The sequence below is a fragment of the Zophobas morio genome, unplaced genomic scaffold (assembly GCF_036711695.1).
Source record: "Zophobas morio isolate AGI-343-1 ecotype UQ-CSIRO unplaced genomic scaffold, CSIRO_AGI_Zmor_V1 ptg000007l, whole genome shotgun sequence".
Classification (NCBI taxonomy): Eukaryota; Metazoa; Arthropoda; class Insecta; order Coleoptera; family Tenebrionidae; genus Zophobas; species Zophobas morio.
In genome coordinates, this window is record NW_026972112.1 from 6,539,675 (window position 1) to 6,550,005 (window position 10,331).

At 36.6% G+C, this 10,331-nt stretch overlaps 1 protein-coding gene across 5 annotated transcripts in view; it reads left to right on the plus strand.

The window, feature by feature from the left end:
- LOC135124380 (ubiquitin carboxyl-terminal hydrolase 20) overlaps positions 1-2,773 on the plus strand; it is a 43,966-nt gene extending 41,193 nt beyond the window's left edge. For all 5 annotated transcript variants that reach the window (XM_064049412.1, XM_064049411.1, XM_064049415.1 and 2 more), the window contains one exon: positions 50-2,773. In XM_064049412.1, coding sequence (XP_063905482.1) covers positions 50-917 — 868 coding nt within the window. In that variant the 3' untranslated portion in view covers positions 918-2,773. The remainder of the gene's footprint in view (positions 1-49) is intronic.
- The last annotated feature ends 7,558 nt before the right edge of the window (positions 2,774-10,331 follow it).

The window sequence follows — 10,331 nt, forward strand, 5'->3', positions numbered from 1 at the left end:
CTCCAATACACACTTAAGCCACACTACTTAAGTCAATCCTTCATTCCAGATTTAACACCTGCGCCGAACCGGGCGCCATCGACAACTCCGACTTCCTGTGCCAACACGGTTCTGTCCACCCCGACCGAGAACTCGTCCTCGAACACCTCGCCGTAGCCGTGCCGCTCCCCGTCTACGACTACCTCCACAAGAAATTCGGCGGCTGTCCGCCCGTCACCAGCATCAACATCTGCCCCGCTTGCCTCGCCTTCAACAAGCGACTCCTCTTCGAAATGGAAACCTTCGTCCAGCTGAACCGCGAGAGCCAGACCCAGGACCTGCCTCCCACCCACCTGATATCTACGTCGTGGTACAGCCAGTGGCACAAGTTCGTCCAGAAGCGGACAGCCGACCCGCCGGGCCCCATCGACAACTCCAAGATCAACATGAACCAAATCGACGTGAACGAGTGCGCCGAGGTGAGCGAAAACATCTGGAACTTCTTCTTCAACATCTACGGCGGCGGCCCGGAGCTGCGGCTGCGGCCGAAGAGTTTGCAGCGGACGGAGAGCGAGTCGAGCATACCGAGCGACGGCGGCGAGGCGACGCACCAGTTCGTGATACCCCAGTTGAAGAAGCAGGAGAAGAGCGATGGGATCGATAAGAGCGTGTATTGCTCGGGGGAACCGATAGAGGTGGAGGAGAACGAGGAGGAGAGTGAGTGTCACGCGGCGCCCGAAGATGGCGCTGCGAAGGATCCGACGGGAGATGTCTCTAGTGAAACTTTACCTAACGGTATTTGTGCCGTAAGTCATTCTAAATTACCTAATGCGGCGAATATTGATAATGATGTTAGTGAGGATGAAGTTTGTAATGTAGAAATTAAAAATAGTAAAAGGCACAGGAGACGGAGGAAAGCCTTGAGTAGCATTAATTAATTCGGACTTTTGTATATAAAGGTTTGTATGTTGTTGAAGCAATAAATGTTGGGTATTTTTATTGACGTTATTGTTGATTGGTGGAAGGAGGGTGGGTGGCAAATGTCGATGGGGGTGGAGTTCGTGATTCAGAGTTTGTTTATTCATGCGGTTGTATGATGGTGTCTACTTAAAGGGAAAATAGGTTCTTCTGGCTCCATTTATAGAGGTCACTTGGAAAGTTCTAAGTATGACATAATTATAACAGTAATTTTATCAACTAAAGTGAAATTTATGGCGTCCGCGAAAATTATTTCAATCTTTAACAAACTTTGAATTGTACAAGTTTCTGACGGCCAGTGGTTGTATTTTAGCGACTTCTGAAACATTGCTAGTTTCGTTGCTTAGCAAAATATTTTTTGTTGAAACCTTTATTTTTCTTAATATTGACCGTCGACTTTAAAAAAATATATATAAAATTAGTAAGATCTGTATCCCTACAGATAATGACTAAAGCAAAAACAAGACAAACGCGTTATTGTTAATAATTAAATTGCTTTGATCCCTTCCATGCATTGTCTAGTGGGAGAGTTACATCAGGGTCGTTCCATATGAAAACACCAAATTTGAATAAAAATTGAAGATGGCACAACTTCAGAATTCTAATGGATGTCTATTGGAAGTGAAACATCCAAAAAAAAAAATAAATAATGACAAATTTTTCAAGAGTGTTGAAGTAACCTTCTAAAAAGTAAAATACAACAAAAATTAAACTTAGTTTTATGAAAACAAGTCCTATTAACAAAGAAAGTGTTTCAGTAATTACATTAATTTTCATGACACTAGTTTTTCACACAAAAATTCACACAAGTAAGTCATGTATGTGTAATTTGACAAGTGAGGTCAAATCCAAGAATGAACTACCGCGATAAAATAAGTTTCCAGTTCAACGAATTAACTGTTAAGTACACTAAATCCTGTTTGTGTTTCTTGTATGTTATTTACTGATCTTTTTACTCTCCCTTTAAGTGTTCTTCCTGAATTCATCTAAATTTTTCGTGTACATAAAATCTCTTGACATTTGCCACCTTTCCTTTCTCGCAGCGTGCACCAATAAGAATTTCGCTTCTTCTTGGTTCACGACTGTACTTAAAACTTTTCTAGTACAGGGTTATTCTACATTTAATTGTCATTCAGGTTTCCATTTTTGCATTTATTTATTAGTATTCGTACCATTTAATTAAACCTCAACGAAGTAGCGGAAATAATTGTTCGAGAATGTCATTACAATAATTAATGCTTTAACAAAAACTTGTGATAAGTTTATTTTAATTAGTGAAATTGTGTGGGTATTTTATTTTATTACGATTATACAAACTAATATCTCTCAGCGTGTCCATCATGGAAATTAATTTATTACAACAGTGACAATCAGGAGTCAGCTGATAGATTAATTTCATCTTAGTTATGCCAAACTTGCTCTATTTTAGTGGGAGTGTGGGCTGCAGAAATTAATAAAATACATAGTTAAGTGAATTTTTAACTTTATTCCGATTTTGAGCCAAACTACTCGTAAGTATGGAATCGTGTAAATATGTAATAAGAATGTAGGTGGGGCAACTATTTTTTCATGCCAAAAACTTATTATATTTGTGCAATTAAAAAAAGATAAAATATATGAATGAATTTTATTCCTGTAATTGTACATAGTCTGATTATTATTATTTTGTTTGTATTCGTTTCCACGTGTTACATAACTGAGTCGTTAGGGACGTTGTAATAACGATTACATTGAGCTCTTTGTATCATTTCGAACATGAAGAATAAAACAATTATTTCAGTTATTATTGTTATAGAATTAAAAAGAACATTTTTAATGACTGTGTTTTACTCGCTGCCTTCCGGACCGATAAGTGTGTTGTACGCTTTTCACAAATGCCTTATCATTAAATCATTAGGCTGAAAGGCATCTGTTACCGTTGGGAGCAACGGTTCGAATTTAGGTAGGTACTTTGTAATTAAGCGGGATCGCATGTGGGACTATTCTGGACAAAATTATTAACAAGCGTGTAATTCTTTCCGTTTTGGAAAGTCGTTTAATTAAGTATAAATCAACATAATTATTTGCACTAATTCATCCAGCATGATGTGTGACTTATGATGGAAGTTTTTGGCTCTTGGGAACCGTAATGTCATTGTTTAAGCAACGAATTTTATTCTTCTCGCCACTGATTTTAGATAATCGTATTTTAAAAAATGTGTTCGTTGATAATCACCTTGACTTGGCTGAGGTAGGTACCAATTTTACTCCCCAAGCGCTGATGAAAGTACGGTATTAGAGTGATTTGGGCGAAAGTCTGATTTCCTGTTTCCTTGATATTTAAAAGGTCGTGGACTATAAGATTTTTCTTTTCCGGCTGCTTATTTGTTTATTTGTCGCTGCTGATTTTGTTGGACGATGAAAATTCGAAACTATCACACCGATTGCTTAAAAATTCAAAATCATAGTGATCAAATTGTCTAGTTACTCGCGAGAAAAATTACATAAATGTAACCAATATAAATAGAAATTTATGCGGAAAAGTAACGACAGAATTTTAAAAACCAGAAAGGGTACCCGAGATTCTTTCAAACTACATACTTCAAAAAGAAAACATAACTGGTCCCCGAAATTCGTTCAAATTGCTTCAAAAACCCAACACAAAAAGTCCCCGAGGTTCTTTCAAACTACTTCAAAAACCAAGCACAAGGTGACCCAAAGATTTTTTCAAACTACTTCAAAAAGTAGACAAAGGACCCCCTAAGATTCTTTCAAACTACTTTAAAACCAAAAGAAAAGTGGTCCCCCAGATTTTTTCAAACTACTTCAAAAACCAGACACAAGAGGTCCCCGAGACTTTTTTAAACTACTTCAAAACCACAACAACACTGATACCCGAAATTCTTTCAAACTATACATACTTCAAAAACAAAACACAAGTGGTCCCTGAGATTTTTTCAAATTATTTGAAAAACCAAACACATAAGGTCCGAAATTTCTTCGAACTGCTTCAAAAAGCAAACACAAGTTGTCCCAGAGATTTTTTCAAACTATTTCAAAGCCAAAACAAAAATTAAAAAATCAAAATTACTTTAAAAAAACTAGACAAAGGATTCCCTAAGATTCTTTGAAAGTACGTCAAAACCACAACAAAAGTTGTCCCCGAGATTATTTCCAGCTACTTCAAAACCAAAACAAAAGGGGTCTCCGAGACTCTTTCAAATTACTTCAAAAACGAGACACTAGAAGTCCCCGAGATTCTTTCCAACCACTTAAAAACCTACACAAGAGTTTCCCGAGATTCTTTCAAACTACTTCAAAAACCAGACACGAGGTCCCCGAGACTCGATTAAACTACTTCAAAAGACCAGGGGTCCCGAAGATTCTTTTAGACTACTTCAAAACCACAACAAATGTGGTTCTCGAGATTCTTTCAAACTACATACTTCAAAAACTGATTCCCGATATTCTTTCAACTACTTCAAAAACCAAGCACAACGTGTCCTAGGTGATGTTTTCAAACTACTTCAAAGCCAAAACAAAAATAAAAAAATTAAAATTACTTCAAAAACTAGACAAATGATCCACTACGATTGTATCAAAGTACTTCAAAACCGCAACTAAAGTTGTCCCGACATTCTTTCAAACTACTTCAACAACCACACAAGAGGTCCCCGAGATTCTTTCCACTACTTCAAAAACAAGACAAAAGATCCCCTATGATTCTTTCAGACTACTTCAAAACCACAGGAAAAGTGGTACCCGAGATTCTTTCGTACTACTTCAAAACAAAAGGGGTCCCACGAGATTCCTTTAAACTACTTTAAAAACCAGACACTAAAGGTCCCTGAGATTTTTTTATACTACTTCAAAAATCAGCAACAAGCGGTCCCCGAGATTCTTTTAAACTACTTTAAAAACAAAAGACAAGGGGTCCCCTAGGTTCTTTCATATTAGTTCAAAAACAAAACAAAGCATTCCCTAAGATTCTTTCAAACTACCTCAAAACCACAGGAAAAGTGGTACCCGAGATTCTTTCATACTATTTCAAAACGAAACAAAAGGGGTCCCACGAGATTCTTTCAAACTACTTTAAAAACCAGACACTAGAGGTCCCTGAGATTCTTTGATACTACTTCAAAAAGCAGACACAAGAGGTTCCCGAGATTCTTTTAAACTACTTCAAAAACAAAAACAAGGGGTCCCCTAAGTTCTTTCAAATTAATTCAAAAACAAGACAAAGCATCCCCTAAGATTATGTAAAACTACTTCAAAACCACAAGACAAGTGCAGCCCGAGATTCTTTCACACTGTACCTCAAAACCAAAAAAGAGACCACCGAGATTCTTTCAAACTACTTCAAAAACCAGACACTAGAGGTCCAAGAGATTCTTTCAAACTACTTCAAAACCACAACACAAGTGGACACCGAGATTCTATCAAACTATTTCAATACCAAAAAGAGGTCCCGAGATTCTTTCAAACTACTTCAAAAATCAAACACAAGAAGTCCCCGAGATTCTTTCAAACGAAAGTGGTCCCCAAACTACTTTAAAACCACAATAAAAGTAGTTCCCGGGAACCTTTCAAACCATTTTAAAAACCAAGCACAAGGTCTCCCAGAGATTCTTTCAAACTACTCAAAAAACCAGATACTAGAGGTCCCCGAAATTGTTTTAAACTACTTCAAAACCACAACACAAGCGGACCCCGAGATTCTTTCAAACTACTTCAAAACCAAAAAAAGGGGCCCCGAGATTCTTTACAACTACTTCAAAAACCAGACACTAGAGGTCCCCGAGATTCTTTCAAACAACTTCAAAAACCAGACACAAGAGGTATACGAGATTCTCTTAAACTACTTCAAAAACAAAAGATTAAATGGTCCCCGAGATTGTTTGAAACTACTTCAAAACCACAACACAAGCGGACCCCGAGATTCTTTCAAACTACTTCAAAACCAAAAAAAAGGCCCCCGTGATTCTTTCAAATTACTTCAAAAACAAGGCAAAAGATCCCCTAAGATTATTTCAAACTACTTCAAAACCAAAAAAAGACACCCCAAGATTCTTTACAACTACTCAAAAACCAGATACTAGAGGTCCCCGAGATTCTTTCAAACTTATTTCAAAAAACCAGACACAAGAGGTATCCGAGATTCTCTTAAACTACTTCAAAAACAAAAGATAAAGGGTCCCCGAGATTCTTTCAAATTTGTTCAAAAACAAGAAAAGATCCCCCAAGATTCTTTCAAACTACTACTACTAACAAAAGGGTCCCTGAGATTCTTTCAGACAATTTCAAATCAAACGGGATCCCCGAGATTCTTTCAAACTAGTTCAGAAACCAAGCACAAGGTGTCCTAGAGATATTTTCAAATTACTTCAAAAACAAGACAAAAGATTCGCCAAGATTCTTTCAAACTACTTCAAAACCATAACAAAAGGGCCCTGAGATTCTTTCAGACAATTTCAAATCAAACGGGGTCCCCTAGAGTCTTTCAAACTAGTTCAAAAACAAGAAAAAGATCCCCTAAGATTCTGTAAAACTACTTAAAAACCACAAGTGGACCTCGAGAATCTCGAGATTCTTTCTAATTACTTCAAAAACAAGATAGAAGGTTTCAGACTTCTTCAAAACCATAACAAAAAGGGTCCCGGAGATTTTTTCACACTTTTTCAAATCAAAAGGGCTCCCCGAGATTCGTTCAAACTACCTGAAAACCAAAAAAAAAGAAACCCCCAAAATTCTTTCAATCTACTTCAAAAACCAGACACTAGAGGTCCCCGACATTCTTGCAAACTACTGCAACAACTGGACACAAGAAATATCCGAGATTCTCTTAAACTACTTCAAATACAAAAGTTAAGGGGTCCCCGAGATTCTTTCAAATTACTTCAAAACCAAAAAAAGGGACCACGGAGATTCTTTCAAACTATACTTCAAAAATCAGACACTAGAAGCCCAAGAGATTCTTTCAAACTACTTCAAAATCACAACACAACTGGAAGCCGAGATTCTATCAAACTATTTCAAAACCAAAAAAGGAGGTCCCGAAATTCCTTCAAACTACTTCAAATATCAAACACTAGAAGTCCCCGAGATTCTTTTAAACTACGTCGAAAAGAAAAGATAAGGGGTCCCCGAGATTCTTTCAAACGGCTTCAAAACACAACGAAAGTGGTCACCAAACTACTTCAAAACCATAATAAAAGTGGTCCCCGAGAACCTTTCAAACCATTTCAAAAACCAAGCACAAGGTGTCCCAGAGATTCTTTCAAACTACTCAAAAAACCAGACACTAGAGGCCCCCGAGATTGTTTTAAACTACTTCAAAACCACAACACAAGCGGACCCCGAGATTCTTTCAAACTACTTCAAAACCAAAAAAAAAGACACCCCAAGATTCTTTACAACTACTCAAAAACCAGATACTAGAGGTCCCCGAGATTCTTTCAAACTACTTCAAAAACCAGACACAAGAGGTATCCGAGATTCTCTTAAACTACTTGAAAAACAAAAGATAAGGGATCCCCGAGATCCTCTCAAATTACTTCAAAAACAAGAAAAGATCCCCCAAAATTCTTTCAAACTACTTAAAAACCGCAACACAAGTGGACCTCGAGATTTCGTCAAACTACTTCAAAAACCAGACATTAGAGGTACTCGAGATTCTTTTAAGCTACTCCAAAAACAAAAGATAAGGAGTCTGGGAGATTCTTTCAAATTACTTCAAAAACAAGACAAAAGATTCCCCAAGTTTCTTTCAAACTACTTCAAAACCATAACAAAAGGGGTCCCTGTAATTCTTTCAGACAATTTCAAATCAAAGGGGGTCCCCGAGATTCTTTTAAATTACTTCAGAAACCAAGCACAAGGTGTCCTAGAGATTTTTTCAAATTACTTCAAAAACAAAACAAAATGTGTCCCCGAGATTCTTTTAAACTACTTCAAAACCACAATACAAGTGGACCTCGAGATTCTTTCAAATTACTTCAAAAACCAGACACCTATAACAAAAAGGGTCCCGGAGATTTTTTCACACTATTTCAAATCGAAAGGGCTCCCCGAGATTCGATCAAACTACCTCAAAACCAAAAAAAAGAAACCCCCAAGATTTGTTCAAACTACTTCAAAAATCATACACTAGAGGTTCCCGACATTCTTGCAAACTACTCCAACAACCAGACACAAGAGATATCCGAGATTCTCTTAAACTACTTCAAATACAAAAGTTAAGGGGTCCCCGAGATTCTTTTGAACTACTTCAAAAACAAAGGACAAGGGGTCCTCTAAATTCTTTCAAATTAGTTCATAAATAAGACGAAGGATTCCCTAAAATTTTGTAAAACTACTTCAAAAGCACAACACAAGTGGACCCCGAGATTCTTTCAAACTATTTCAAAACCATAACAAAAGGGTCCCTGAGATTCTTTCAAACAATTTCAAATCAAACGGGTTCCCCGAGATTCTTTCAAACTACTTTAGAAACCAGACAGTATAGGTCTCCGAGATTCTTCTAAACTACTTCAAAAACAAAGGATGAGAGGTCCCCTAGATTCTTTCAAATTACTTCGAAAACAGACAAAGGATCTCCTAAGATTCAAGCTACTTCAAAATCACAACAAAAGTGGTCCCAGAGATTCTTTCAAACTACTTCAAAAACTACAAAAGGTGATCCCGAAATTCTTTCAAACTAAGTATTTGTAAAACCAAAACAAAAGGGATGTCCGAGATTTTTTCAAACTACTTCAAATACCAAACACAAGGAGTCCTTGAGATTCTTTCAAACTACTTCAAAAACCAAACACAGGGTGTCCCAGAGTTCTTCTAACTACTTCAAAGCCCAAAACAAGAAGGGCCTCCGAGAGTCTTTCCAAATGCTTCAAGAACAAAACACAGAAAAATCCCTTAAATTCTACTATCACTAAACATGAAATTGAACGCCAAATTTTGAATAGAAATTACCACATTTCTAAGCCACGATCTAAATTTTACAAGAGTATTTTTTACTTATTTAATCTTAAATATTAGCGTATCATTTTTCATGATATATCTTCTTATTTACTGTTTGTGGTACTAAAACAAGTTATCAGAACTTGCTATTCTTTGTTAGATCATACTTCTGGTTAATATAAATAAATTATTTGAAAAAAAAAGTCATTGCAACTTTCTAAAACTATGTACATACTTGGGTAAAATACAACTTTTTTGCCCACTTAGTGTTATTAAGCGAAATATATAGAGATAAAAAAACATAAAACCTCTTAATTAGAAATGCGTTTTAAACTGAAAGTAACTATTTGATTGAGCTCAATTCATAAATATAGACATTGAAGAAATAATTTCAACCAAAAGAAGAAATTATCTCTATTGGGAAATAAAGCAGCAAACCTCAAAAAATGTTCTTTCGCTAATTGTATTTCTCAAGTGGCTTTAATTAAACACCATTACAATGACACAGTTTTCTATATAGCAATTCTGACGCTTTTTGAGAAATTTTGTTACTAATATTACACAAAACAAATCTAAGCAAGTTGTTGAAATTAACCAATAAAAGTCACAAAATGCAGAAAACCATTTTTGTCACGTCAGTGTGGAATTTGTTATTCGGGTCAAATGCAGCCTAAAATATGAACAGTAACTCATAAACGACCCGTCAAATTCGGTAATCGGTGCTAAAAATACCGCTAACCCAGAACATCGTTTTAATTTTTGTTCATCGTGGACTATTTGTTGAAAATTAAAATTTGAAGAAAGCGTGCACATTTTGAAAAATTCAACACAAGTGCAGCTAATTTGGCGAGAAATGCACTAATTTCTTCACTAGCATCACGAGCTGGAGAAAGTTCAAGTTTAAACAGAGAGCACATTTAATTTCATAAGGTTCCGCACTATTTATAGGACGTTAAAACAGAATCCTCTTCTGATTATTTCTTACATATCGGGGTCTTTTTCCCGTCCTTTCTAATTTTTTTCGGAAAAATCTCGTCACTCGGTATTCTGGGCCGCACTTTTCCGCCCACGCATCCGTCGACCACAATAAAAGGATCTCCCTAAATCCTGATCGATCGCCACCAAGAAAAACACGAAATGGGAATTTTCGCAACGAAAATAGAATGATTAATCAAAGCATTCCCCACGAGCTCTAACGCTAATACTAGATAATTACGTTCGTCACGTACCGCAATTTAAACCACACATGTTGCGAAATTCAATCCAGCAAACTGCAACAATTATTTTAGCCGGCTCGACTGAAAAAATCGAGCTTTGTTTTTACGCAATAGTACTTTCTAGCACGTCTCGCATTTTCGAGGACTGAAATGCGTGTTCAATCTTCGTTAAAGTTAGTCATCGAGCGTATTTTTGCAGAATCTCATTATAAATTTCTTCCA